Consider the following 14,532-nt stretch of genomic DNA (forward strand, 5'->3'; position numbering starts at 1 on the left):
AAACAGGACATCCAATGTGTAAAAAGTAAGGAGACGCTGGTTCTATCACCTGCTATAAACTGCTATGTAAGAACCCAAGCATGTGGAAAGCAACTTGAGAAATTGCCCTAGCAGCTGTTAATGGGCTGGATGAGGTTCCCTTGACAGGTGGCCGGTGTCATGTTAGTGTCCCCAATGACTGCCTGGCCCCATCTCCAACAAACTTGACAGTAACCCTGACCAGAGCTGCTGCAGGCATAACAAAGCAGGGGTCCAGCCGCCCTTTATCAGCACTGACCCGGTAACAGATCCTGATGACTAGGGAGCACCAAAACTCGGCATCCTGTTGAAGAACCTCTTCCCCTTCCACGCTCTTGAAAGTTTCCAGTCTATAATCATCCCACTTTATGGTTTTGTTGACCCCAAACCTCACAAAATTGAGTTACTATGTGTTGCTTCTGATAAATGTGATACTTGCATTTGTATTTTATCAAATTAAGTCAGACATTTTAGATGACACTTTCAAATTATGGTACATGTCCTTCTAACAAGACTCCTCCTGATGCTCGCTGTCTCAAAAAAATTTTTTAAATTTGACAATCGAGTCTTGGAAATAAACTTGAGGGTTTTTACTTTAACTTTAATCTTACCCTGGAAGCATAGTTCACATCTGCAATAAAATTACAATTAACTCTATCATGCACATATCTTAAAAGATATAATTGTATCCCTTACATTCCAACACTTTAAATATGTATATAATTCACGAAGAGCATTGTCATCAGGGGTACATTTAAGCAGGTCGGTGGATTTCAGAGCTTAGATGGGGAAGGAGAGGGGCTGGCCCAGAACAGAAATGCAAGCTGCATAGCATCATTATTAGACTTCAGGGTAAAGAGAGTCAGAAACTGTATTTACATGCAGATAAAGAAAGGTAGCTTGAAAAAAACTTGGAAGGGAGTCATTAAATAAGATAGCCACTAGTTTTACAGAAAAGCATCATCCATTCACTTTAATGTATTTGGACTGTTTTCCTTTTGATGCTTAAAGTGGACAGACGATGCTTCAGAAACCTAACCTTTAAAACTTTATCTCACTAAAGTAAGGCCATAGACGAACATACATCAAAATAGCAATGGCCATAACTTTCTCTTAATTACTAACAGCTCTAAAGTGAACACCATTGTCCTGGTCCTTAGTGCAGATGTAACACATTCCCCATCAGCAGAGACAATAACTATTCATGAGCTATTTCAGTAGCCATAAGTTCTTAAGCCTCTGAGTGGGTAAGGATAAAATCAGAAGAACTAGAAAGAGATCCTACTACCTTACTCACCTACAGATTTCCCCATCACTATGAAGATGAGAACAGTTTGGGTTAGTGAGTCTCACACCGGCACCGCAGACAAGCAGGACAGGACCTACTTTACTGCCCCTACTACAGAGTGGTGTGAAGGCCAGGACACTTTAAACGGGTTGCCAATAAACAACTAATTAGAACCAGAACTTGACCCTGCTGACATTACACAGTGTGCACCGGAAGAAAGAAGCAAATGTGTGATTTGATTTCTAAACAAGCCTAAAATTCCATATCCCAGACAACGAGAGAAGAGGCCACTAAACTACTTTCAAAATCTACCTGGAAATGGTCATCCAAATTCACAGCTTAGTAGAGGAATTTCCGGGTTTTGCCTACATATGAAAACGCAAACTATCTTTTGATCTGATTTTTGGAAAAGGTTCCCAAACTCAGAGAAGAGGGGGGACAGGACTGATTTGTGATACAGTAAGAGAAGAGAAGGCTCCATGCTTTCCAAGGCACAGAGAATCAGCGACAGGTGACAGCTCCCACGGCTTGCTTCACATGCTCAGGCGGAAGGCTGCTGGGCACTTCTGCGCTAGTCTTCTAGGCATTGGCAGGAAGTGACGTAAGGGCAGGAAGCCGTGCAGGTGGGAGGAGCGACCACCTGAGACAACGTACGCTCACCCCTTGAAGGCGCACTTGTGGCTCGATGATCCAGGGGTTGGAAAAGAGGTTGTTCACTGCCTTGGTCAAGAGGAGTTGGGTAGGAGGGCTCATCTTCACGGCAGGGAGAAGGTAATAAGAGTCAGCTTTGAACTGATGTCATTTTTAGCCCTAAAAATCTTCACAAGTATATATTAAACAGTTACAAAATGTTGATGGAGCTTAAAAGGACTCTTCGGCTACTTCACAAGTAATTTCTAATTCTGCTTTCTCTCTTTTTTCAAAATACTCTTTGTGAAAACTTATGAGTCATCTTTTCCACAGAAAAATTACAAATTAATAATCCATCATTTTTATACCATTAAAAATCAAAATAAGATTAATGTGTGACTTTTAGCATCAGCAGCTGACAACAAAACCAAACAATCAACTAACCCTGTTTAGAATATTAAAGTACAAATGACCAACTTAAGACTTATCTTACACTGTTACCTTGCTAATAATAGTTTAAAATATTCCCAAGTAATGCACAAATGCTTATTTGCATTTTACCTAAATCCAAGCAAGACAGATCATCATGCTGTCCTTCAACAGTAGAAACTTGTGCCATATTTGGTTCACATTTAATTAGAACACACATTAGAAGCTTTAAGAAAAACCATGTTAATTGTGGTCACTGCTATTTCACAAAACATCATGAGACCCCTGGGCTCACAGTAGAATGTCAAAAGGGCAGGCTTTTTTTTTCTTTCTGTTTTACAACACATTCTGTTTATCAGCCACTTAACTTCCTAAATCAAAGGCACATTTGTTTCTGGGGTTGGAATGTCTAGAAAGCCAAGTTGTTGATGACACCATAGTTAGGGTGAAAGCACTTATAATTGCGCTCAGCAAGGCAACTGGCATTCTGCTGTACGTGGGACACCCAGACGCAATGTTTTCAATGTAAGAATCTGTACCATTCTATGCTGTTCTTTCCTTGGGATGAGGAATTCAATATATGCGACAGAAACCAAGCCAAAACTCTAGTAATCAGTATTTATAAATTGTTTCTTCTGAAATTCGTATGAAACATGCATTCAAAATGTGCATTAATTTCTAAAAACTGTATGATGGCATATCTTTATATGCTAAAAAGAATTCCCCAGTGGGATGATTGTACAGAGATTATTTCTAATAGTATTCTTTCTTGGATGGGGGTGGATTTGTTTGGATAGAGACACTTAAGGAGAAGGAAATAGTCACGAATAACCTCATTGGGGAATAACAAGAGGGGAGCAAATGATTAAATACAGTCTTGTCAGAATTTGAGTTAGAATTCTATCCACTGTGAAAGGCAGCATGCATCTTATAGAGAATGCTAATGATTTCATAATGATCCATAACTTTGTACCTGGTCTTAGAGCAACAAATCCAGAATATGATTCAGAAGGAAGAGCAATCCACCCAGAACAGCCTGAGAGCAGAGAGGCTACTGAATCCAGCCAGTTGGAAGCACAGCTCACCCTGCATTCTGGTCGCCCCCAGGCATCTCTCAAGCCCTGGGCCAGTGTCTGTTACTCATTCAAGCTGTTATTCCATCACACAGCTTTCCAAGGCTGCTTCTGAAGCAGATAGGACTGTAGTGAGACTGCCCTACCCCAATGCCTAACTTTAATCACATGTTAATTCCCAGCCACGTCAAATTATTTCACATTTACTGCTTCCTGACATTTCTTTCCTTGAGGAAAAAAAATCTTTTGATTTTTCTGTGTCTCTGAGGCTTAATTTCTACCTCATGTAAATGTGGGGGCCTAGATAAAAGCAGTTCATTAGTTTTTTTGTATGACAATTCTGCACAATTTGCCCTAATAAGGTTTACAGGGGCTCCAGGCTGAGCTCACACATTCCCAGGTCATTCCTCACAGCTTGCAAGGGGCAGGACCCCTACATTTACATGAACCCAGGCAAGACCTTTAGTCTCTCCAAATGAAAAATGCAACAGTTTTGCTATACCTACATACCTAACTATAACAAATGGTACTCCACTTCTTAAAAGGCTTACCAACACATTAATGGAAAAACAAGAAATTCTAGAATTTAATACTTTAAGAACTTTATTTATGTATGTATTTATTTTGTGTGTGTATGGTGGGGGTGTATGTACCACAGCACATGTGTGCAGGTCAGAGGACAACTTTGTAAATTTAATTCTTTTCTTCCTCCTTTATGTGGGTTCATACTCAGGTTGTCAGGCTTGCTCAGGAAGTGCCTTACCTGCTGACCCCTCTCACGGCCCCAGAATATACACGACTTCTATTACAGAGAGAACAATTTGCTTCTTCACAAACACATTTTAATGAGTATCCGTGAATACAATTAAGGGAACATCCTTTAAGAAAACGTATTTTTTTCTAAGATTTACCTTATTACTTTTAGTTCTTTCCTAATTGGGAGAAACAGCTATGAAAATGGTTGAAAATGGTGGGGTGAGAATTTAGAGTTTTTATTTGTCAGGATAGAAGTGCCATGGCTTTCACACTGTCTTCCTACCTTGGTTGCAGGTTTTTCCAGCAAATCCAGGATGACACTTGCACTTGTTTGGCCCGATGCACTCTCCGTGTTTGCACTGTGGTTGACACACAGCTGTGGAAAGAGGACAGTGTGTGTCAATCTCAGGTCAGAAGTGCATCTTCCATAAAGCACCAAAGCCACGGACCAGTGTGATGATACAAAACTAAGAACTTACAATAAAGTAGCAAAAGTTATAAAACCACTGTTCCCTTCCACTATCTACACTACAAACATACATGCATGCTGTGATGGTTTAAATAGGAATGGTCCCCATAGACTCATGTGTTTGACTACTTGACCCACAGGGAGTGATACTATCGGAAAGTGTGGCCCTGTTGGAGTAGGTGTGGCCTTGTTGGAGAAAGTGTGTCACTGTGGAGGTAGGCTTTAAGGTCTTTTATGCTCAAGCTATGCTCAGTGTGGCACAAAGTGTCCCTATCCTGCCTGCAGATCAAGGTGTAAAACTCTCAGCTACCTCTCCAACATCATGTCTGCCTGCATGCTGCCATGTTTCCCACCATGATGATAATGGACTAAATAATGAACTGTATGTAAGCCAGCCCCAATCAGATATTTTCCTTTATGAGAGATGTCATGGCCATGGTATCTCTTCACAGCAATAGAAACCCAAACTAAGACAGAAGTTGATACCAGGGACTGAGGTATTGCTGTGATAGGCCAGACCATGTTTTTGTTTCAAGGAATGTAGATTTTGGGGCTTTGGATTAGAAAAGCAGTTGAATGCTTTAAGTGAGGCTTAATGGGCCATCCTAGTAGGAACATGGAAGACAGTAGTGTTGATGATGATTTGAAATGTGGGGGCCCAGTCAAGAGGTTTCAGAGGAGAAGAATGTTAGCATGTGGCCTCGAGACTGTTCTTGTGATATTTTGGAGACATATATGGTTCTATTTGCTCTTGTTTAAAAAATTTGCCTGAGACTAAATTGAAGAGTTTTGGATAAATTGCTTTGGCAGAGGAAATCTTAAAACAGCCTAGTACGACTCTGTCTTGTGGTTATTAGTGGTTACTCTTACGAAGATCTATAATGAAAAGGAGTAAGCTGAGCAGGGAAAGTTACAAAATGTATAATTTGAGAAGAAAGGGGGCACCAGGAAGGGGAATGGAGCTAAGTCCTGTGTTCAAGGAGATAAGCAGACTAAAGAAAAGCCTGATGTTAAATGGAATAAAGGGAGTGGTGACTTCAAAGCAAGATCCCACCTAAGGTCCCAACTTGTGAAAAGGAATTAAAAGTTAAGGGCTGTGTGTGGTGGTGTACAACTTTAATCCAAGTTCTCCAGAGACAGAAGCTAATATATTGATGAATTTGAGCCAGCCTAGTCTACAGATTGAGTTTTAGGACAGCCAAGCTTAGGCAGTGAAGGAAACCATCAAAAACAGAAAGCTGGTGAAGATGTAATTGAACGAGGAGGCCATGTTCCAGTCCCAGGAAGCAGCAGAACTTGGCAGCTTTGGCCATGTGGTTCTGGCATTAGAGTCAAGGATACAAGAAAAGGGTTATAGATTCTTCCTATGAGACTAAGGAAAACCACTGAGTTCAGATGTATGGCAGGAGTATCCCTGCATGGAGGCCCAGAGAGACCACTATATGAAGCTGTGAAGGTGAAGTCTAGATTTCCTTGTAGACCTTAAATGTTGGAGATGTCAATCGTGAGATACCTCCTGAAGAAAGCTGCTAACAGGAGGTGGAACCAGCTCAAGAGAAAGAAGTGTTGCAGTCAACAAAGATGATAGGAGTTGAAGATCTGAAGAGGATTTTGACATCAGACTTGGAGATGAAGAGTTTGGGATTTGCCCAGCTGGTTTTCAGTCTTGCTTTGGTCCAGTATTTCCTCACTATGCTCCCTTTCTTCCCTTTTAGAACTGTGCCTTTATGCTGGAAGTATATGATCCGCTTTTTTATTTTACAGGATATTACAGCTAAGAGATTGCATGATACTTCAAACTTTGAAATAAGTTTGAGACTTATAGACTGTGGGGACTTTTGAAATTGGAATAAATGTATTTCTGCATTATGTTATGGCTACAATCTTATGGGTGGGCCAGGGAGTAGAATGTGGTGGTTTGACTAGGTATGTCCCCCATAGACTCATGTTTCAATGCCTGACCCATAGGAAGTGGCATTATTAGGAGGTATGCCTTGTTGGAGAAAGTGTGTCACTGTGTAGGTAGGCTTTGAGGGCTTATATGCTCCAGCTATGCTCAGTGTGGCATATAGTGTCCCTCTGCTGCCTGCAGATCAAGATGTAGAACTCTCAGCTACCTCTCCAACACCATGTCTGCCTGTATGCTGCCATGTTTTCTGTCATGATGATAATGAACTAAACTTCTGAACTGTAAGTCAGCCCCAGTTACATGTTTTCCTTTATGAGATTTGGTGTGGTCACAGTGTCTTTTCACAGCAATAGAAACCCAAACTAAGACACATGCATTTATCATATATGTAAATATGTTTGCATGTATCACTTGGGACTGAAAAATGTTGTCAACTGAGCATACTACTCAAATAATTAATAAAGGTAACATATAACTTTACAAAAATGTTCATACACAATTTCAAAACTTATTCTCTCAAATACACATTAACAAAATTTAGTCTGAATTTACTGGGTTTATAAGAAATCAGTATAGCTTTCCAGGCTGGGATGTGACTTGGTGGAAAAGCACTTTCCTAGACTGTGGAAGACCCTGTGTTTGATCAACAATATGGTCAAAAAACCAAAAAGACATAAATTTCTTATTAAGCAATAAAATATTTATTTCATGGGCAATGATAGTCTAAGAATAAGATGATTAAAAATGAAACAAGCTAAAATGAAGTTCTTCAACATTGTGAAGTATTCACAGATAGTTTCATTGTCTTGATCTTTCTTAACCTTGGCATACATTAAAGTTTCTCTTCAATTTATAGTAGCTTCCTGTATCTCAGCTAGATTGAAAGTTTCTAGTTTAACCTTATTCTTCTCTAACAACCACCTCCACTTCTCTCAGGAACTCAAGTCTTTTCTCAATTTGGATAACAAATCGGATAAACAAACAAGTTTACCCCGCTTGTCTTATGTCAATGGTTTTTCATGGGTATCCTTTGTATACTTGAGACATCTGGCAATGTCTGGAGATATTTTGAGTTCTGCTGGCATATAGGGCATAGAGGATATCCTGCAATGTTCAGACATCCAAAATGACACCAGAATGTCATAGAGCCAAGGCTCAGAAACACTGTCCTACTGAACCAAATATGTTCATGACGGCCAATATTATAATAGGTGAAAAACATCAGTGAGCATGATTTCAGACTTCAAGGATCTCACAATCTATTTAAAGAGACAAAACTTTTTCATGTTCCTTTTTTGGATTTATTTTATGTTTAAGTCTGTGTGTGTGTGTCTGTGTAAGTATAGTCATATGTGAATGTGGGTATCTGAAGAGTCCAGGGGAGGACATCACATCTATTAGAGCTGGATTTATAGGCTGTTTTGAACCACCTAACATGGGTGTTGTGAACAAAAGTTGGGTCCTCTGTGAGAGTAGTCCACACTCAAAACACTGAGACATCATCACTCCAGCACCATTACACATGTTTTCAATTAAAAAGAATAATTATATGAGTATAATGGTTAGCAAATATGGGCTTGAATAGAAAGCTTACTAAAAACATATGTGCTGGATCTTGAAACATGGGAACAGAGAAGGAAGAAGGTCCTCCATGGCGAAGAAAAACATGTAGCCAAGGTGACCACAGGTTAGTAAGAGGTCACTTGGGAGGCCTGGGTAGCTCATGAAAGAATAGGAAGCCATTATTCATAACTGCTATGGGATGATGGTGTTCCTAGACTTTCAAACTGAGGAATGTTACTTTGTCTGTAGGAAATGGGAAGTTTCTGACCAGGAGAATTACTCCATAAATATTAAAGCTGTGAGTATACTGATGTGGCAATGGTAGGTGGAATCAACTGGAAATGATTCAGAGGTAAAGGGAGCAATTGGATCAGAGAAATTAAAGTTCAGGTTAGAACCAGTCAACCATGATTAGCACTCATGACAGGAAGAGGGGAGCTTCGGTAACCACCAAATGAAAAGCAGAGAGGACTTGATCTAGGACAACAGAGTCAACCATGCCCCTGCCTTCTGAAGGCTTGGATACCTGTTCCTTTTCATACCAGCCCATGCTCTGCTCTATTCTGGGATGTGCTTCCAGTTTCCTGTGATAACTCTCAGACATTCCCTCTGAGACTCCTGCAAATCAGCATATGCTTGCTTTCTACATTCCCTCACTCAACCTCATCTGATAGTCCCCCGGCCTACCTGTCTATGTTACTGCCAGCCTAGTATTATGCCAATCAGGCCTGTTGACGACTAATCCTTAGTGTGGATTCAAAGCCTACAGAAAGAGGATGGGCAGAATGCAGAGGAAAGTAGTTGGAGACTTCTTAAACTCTGATTTCAGACACTGCATACATTCAAAGGGAAAGAACTGTGTTCATTTCTCTGAGAAGTAATGAACTTCCTAGAAAGCCTTCCAGCATTACTCAGTGAATGGTAAATAGTTTATACTGGATGGAGTTTTTCAAAGGAAGTCCTCCAAACATGGTTCTCTGTAATATCCAGGCCTCATCATCAGGAAATGTGAATTTGAAAAAAAATCATTTTGAAAAGGAAATATTCCAGGGCTTGTAAAATGGCTCAGCAGGTAAGGGTGCCTGCCACCAAGTCTGATGACCTGAGTTTGACCTCAAGGACCTACATGGTAGAAGGAGAGAACCACCAACACCCACAAACTGACTTCTGACCTCCACACACTGCACGGCACATGTGCAGGCACACATGTACATAAGTAAATAAATACTAAAAACTTAAAGAGAGTTATTCCATCGATTGTAACATTTTTATATAGTAATGTAACCTAAATAAGCCTTCTGAGGTAACCAGAATGTTATATTTTTCTTTAAAAAGCAACATTACATATATGTCACATGTGAGTCAAAGTGATAACTCCCTAGAGCAACCGGAATTTGAAAATATGTGTGAAAATATGAAAAGGTAGCATTAAAACACAGCACTGAAAATCTGAGGTTCATTTAGAGGAGGACACTTTCTGGTACAAGCCTGCAGCTTCCAGGTTGTATTGCCTTTGACCTCTGACCAGCTGCTGGCCATCCACTCACGGCTTTCAGGTGCTTTCTACTCACAAAGGGCTCTTCCATCCTCTCTCCTTTTTATTTGTTCTCAGGAGGATGCCCTAATCTCAGGTGCATCTAATGTGTACATTCCAAGAGGTCAGGACTGTTAATGGTTCTGCTAAGTCTGGGGACTCAGTATTTCAAAGAAAACTGCTGGCTGCATTTCTACCTGAAGTAAGCAGCAATTACAGATTACCCAGCAGCTACTAAAAGTGTATTTTTTTAAAAAGCTATTAAAAGAATACACATAGAGCTGATACAATTAATTATTTTCATCACAGAAAATTAACTCTTTACACAATTTTTCATGAAAGGACTTTTCCCCCATGATCTTGGTTTTAGGTCTAGAATAGAGGTCAGTAAATATATATCAAACATTTATTACGTTCAATGTATTATACTATACAAGTATGAATAGATGGGGGAGTGATAGAGGATATGAAATTAACCATGTGACTAATTTTTCTAAGCCACGACAGGAGCCAAGAAGAGACCTGAAGAAGGGGGAGGAGTGTGGATAATGACAATAACCACGGAGCCTCAAGTCTGAACTACAATCCTGGAGAGCAACTGTTAAAAGGAAGGGCCAGCGGAGACCACAAAGACCTTGGAATATGATCAGGTGTGTGTGTGGGGGGGGGGGGAGGCAGTGAGGGAGTTCTCACTGAGTGGGAAGCACTGGCCTGCGAAGTGCTTATAACAGCAGATGAAATCAAAGGAGGCCTAAGGTAGATTCTAACAGGCCGGTGGGACTCTCTGGATTCCTACCTTTCCATTTCCATCTTCATACAGAATGTCTTTTGGGTTTTGTTTCATAGCGTAGGGTAAGTTTACAACGAAAGATGACACTTCTTATCCTTCATGGCAGGAGTAAAGAAAGGACTGAATTCTGACTAGTTTATATAGACACAGAAGTAACTGAGAGGAGTGGTTGGGATGCTACTTAGGGGACCTGTCAGATATGCCCTGGTCTGTGTTCTTGCTGCAAATGGAGAACTTCAGCTCTTCTGTGACCAGTGGTCTTGAGAATGGAAAGAAAGGTAGAACAAAAACCCCTAACACTAGCCCCCTCCCTGTGTTTCTGTTGCACCCAGCCAAACAACTCCTGACTAGCCTTGAACACTAACTAGGCTGTGGAGGAACTTAACCTGTTCTTATCAAGACAGACAAAGGTATTTTGTTTTGCTTTTTGGAAATACAGTTGGAAGTTCTATTATTAACGTCTAGTACAATATCAAATATTCATGCAGGTATACAAATAGCTTCATTTATACATATAGGTAACCAGAAAGCACATGCCTATTTAAAAAAAAAAAAAAAACTATATGGAATTGAATCCCCACTTTTGTGTGAACTGGCCTGACCAGTAATAACTAACTCCACTGTAATGTGGCTTTCAGGGGTCAGCAAAAATCACATGCATAATGCGAATTATTCTGTGAATTGAGCCATCCACCTGACTGAAAAAGAGAAAGGATAGATGATCTGTTTTCATTTAGTATCAGTCTTCTAAACCACCCAAGGGAGATGATGCATTGATCCTGGAAGTAACATACTGTGCCTGTAGATATGACAGGTAGATATGACAGGTAATCAGAGAGGGCAACATGGTGTCTCTGATCTCTGTGTGGACCAAGAACAAGAGAAATGGACCATACCTGATGGTGCAATGTCCCTCCACCCTTATAGTTTAAGCTCAGCAAAGAAACGTCACATAGGATCAGGGACCTGAGAGGTTTTCCCCTTCCAAAACCAGTTACAAGAATGAAGTCCGGTAAATCACACTCAAAACTTACTCCAACATTCCGGTGCCCTCTCTATGGACTTACAATAACTGCTAAGTCACTGTTTCAACTAGAAAATTAACCAAGTCTCCACAGCCAAAGCAAACACATCTCTTTGAGGACCCAGTCCAATTGTCTGTTTAACTGCAATTTTAATCAGAATCATCCTAACTGTTGCAATAGGGGTTCTGAGGGCTCAACAGGGCTATCTAATTCTGACAAAAAAAAATTAAGTTATCCCAAGCTTGGGGACAATGAATCGCACACATTAACTTTATAATATTTCATACATAAGTGAATCACACTGGAAGTTAAGGGCCCACGTCTGGAAACAAAGACGTGGTGAGATGCCGTGGTGAGATCTGTTCTGGAGAGTGATGAGGACAAAGCCCACCTAAGCTCTGTCCTTGACAAGGAGTTTCTAATGTAAGAAGGCCTTGGAGTCTGGGATGTCATCTGCAACCTTTGCCATCCTTTCGTGACTTTTCCTCCAGGTCACCTGACGTAGGAACAAGGTGACAAAAGGCATTCAGGAGCTTAGCAGAAGAATAAACAGCTAGGAAACCAAGAGATTTTTTTCCAGAGCTCCCATAACTCCCAGTCACTCCTCAGAGCCCATCTGGATAGATTTTGGGGAAGGGGGATGCAAATATGAAGAGAATATCCTTTTCAGAGCACAGTTGACCTTGGAAGAGAAAATGTTGCTAAAAGCAACATGAAATACCTCACTGCGTATTAATAGAACCTGGAAGCAACGGAGGCAGAGTTTGAGAAAGAACTATTGGGAAGGGCCCTGAGCCATCAACAGGCAGAACAAAACCCACCATGCAAGATCTCCAGAGAAAACAACTCTCAGCTTGCCGCAAACACTGTACTGTAGTGTCAATTATTCAACAAAACCAAAATATTCACACCCTGCTGTAATTAAAAGCAGTGTAAAGTACCTCTGATTCTCATTGAAAAGGATATCTAGTAAATGTTCTCTTGAACACTAAACTAAAAACACTAACCTACACTTCATGTAGCTGAATTTCTTGCTGTACTATCCATATAAGGCAGGAAAGAAGTGGACCTTGGCACAGGTTAAGTGAGTTGACCAACTTCAGTAAAAATTTCCTAGTTGGGGTCAATGTTCAGTCTACTCCTCTGGTGGATTAAGAAAGACGAGGAAGGCCAGCACTTGAGGTAATTTGGAAAAGAGAGAAGAGAGGTTATAATAAAATGCTAAGCAGAAAGGAATGGCCGTAGAGAATGGTGGTCAAGTGCATAATGGCATTTAAGTGACATTTCTAAGGAAATGTTGCTTTGAAGAAAGTCTATAACTTCCAAAGACTCTAGAGGAACCTGCTAGAATACTTAAAAATACAATACTCTCTTTGTTATATTGCTCGTTGTGTTCATAAACACCGGATTCTGAAGCTGTAATGAAAATCAACATTTTAACTAACAATGAGCTATTGTCAAAAAGTCAGGATCAATAGATTGATACCCATTTGGAGCATGAAGTTAAATGAATAACAATGCCTTCCAAGAACTGTCTGGCAAGAACTTGCTTTATTTTTGTCTCTGGAACATTCAATTCAGATGAACTTCTCAAGTACCTATTTCATCTCTCACTAGTTGCCTTTATTCCTAGGGTAACCCAAAGGACTGTAAGTAGATGCATAGGCATCTTTGCTTCTTGGCCCAGCCTTTGTCTATCATCATCAAGCACGCTACCTCTGCACTTCAAATATCTTCCCCTAAGCACCGCTGTCACTTTTCAGTTTACTTGAAATTTTGCTCCTGTTTTCATCAAGACAGAGTGGAATTTAACATAAAGTCAAATTAGACTTTGCGAACATATGAGAAACTGTGACTCTTTATCAGGAAAAGTAGATAAAGTGTTTTGTTTCGTTTTTGTTAAGTTGGCAATCTATAGCAAGATGCACACTGCAGCTTGGGATTTTATTTCTAAACATCTCTCCTCAAAGAGGAAAAACATGGCCACAAAAGGAAAGCTGCAATATTTTCCATGGCAAGAGGCAGAAAAGTACTTAGAGAATGTTGCAGATCTATGCAAAGCACTTGGATAGACTTGGTGAGATCCCACTGGCCAGACATGGGATGAATGCTGGAGATCTATGCAAAGCATTGGATTGGCTTGGTGAGTTCCCATGGCCAGACTTGAGGTGGTGTGACTATTAAGAAGAGTAATGATGCCAATGGATAATAACTGAACAACAATAGAATCCATGGGTTTGAAGAGATTCTAAAAACAGAAGAGGACTTAGAGTCTTTTTGTAGAGGATGCCAGGTAGCATGTAAGATGTATGAAATAACTGGAAAAGCATGATATTATAAGCACCATTGAAATAATGTGAGGACAGTATCTACAAGATACCAGGATGTGCAGTCTCAACTTGTCATACTCTGGATCATCTAATTTGTATAAAATGTTAGTAAGATAAGAATTTGTAAAAAATGTTAGTAATAACAGATGGAATTTATGGATATTCACTGGCCCCTTTCTTTCTTCCATCGATTAAACTTTATCAAATAAAAAATAAAGAGAGAAGTGCTTAATAACATGGATAGGCAGATAGATTTTTTTGTGAGCCATTACTCATTTTTCAATGAGTTTCTGAATAGGGGTTAAGAGTACAGATGTTGGAATAAGGTAGCTGGGTGGGGTTCAAAACCTACCACTGGGCAAATGAATGACCTATAAAGATTACCCAGCTACCTTCTCCTCTCAAATATGGATGAGAAGCTAAAGATTCACCACATTGTCTTTTTTGCTTTACTTTATAGAAAACTCACAAGGCTCAGATTGCAATGGAACTCTATAGTACATAGAACAATAGCCATAGCAATCTAAGCATTTATTAAAATAGAGGTCTGAGGATGGCAAAGAGGAAAAGCCCCTCTCTGGGATACACATTAAGAAATGCGGATATAGCCGGGCGGTGGTGGCGCACGCCTTTAATCCCAGCACTCGGGAGGCAGAGGCAGGCGGATTTCTGTGAGTTTGAGGCCAGCCTGGGCTACCAAGTGAGTTCCAGGAAAAGG

The 14,532-nt window shown here is 40.3% G+C and overlaps 1 protein-coding gene across 5 annotated transcripts in view; it reads right to left on the bottom strand.

Annotated features, from left to right (window-relative positions):
- The window catches only part of Npnt (nephronectin), a 69,729-nt gene that overhangs the window by 31,397 nt on the left and 23,800 nt on the right, over window positions 1-14,532 (bottom strand). For 3 of the 5 annotated variants that reach the window (XR_003733115.2, XM_028857130.2, XM_037207114.1), the window contains 2 exons: window positions 4,478-4,570; window positions 1,967-2,059 (listed from right to left, as the gene is read on the bottom strand). Coding sequence is in view for 4 of the 5 variants with exons in the window: in XM_028857130.2 (XP_028712963.1) it covers window positions 1,967-2,059; window positions 4,478-4,570 (186 nt within the window). In the remaining variant the exon portion in view is untranslated. The remainder of the gene's footprint in view (window positions 1-1,966; window positions 2,060-4,477; window positions 4,571-14,532) is intronic. The other 2 variants (XM_037207115.1, XM_037207116.1) reach the window with 1 other exon arrangement.

The sequence above is a fragment of the Peromyscus leucopus genome, chromosome 6, assembly GCF_004664715.2.
Source record: "Peromyscus leucopus breed LL Stock chromosome 6, UCI_PerLeu_2.1, whole genome shotgun sequence".
NCBI lineage: Eukaryota > Metazoa > Chordata > Mammalia > Rodentia > Cricetidae > Peromyscus > Peromyscus leucopus.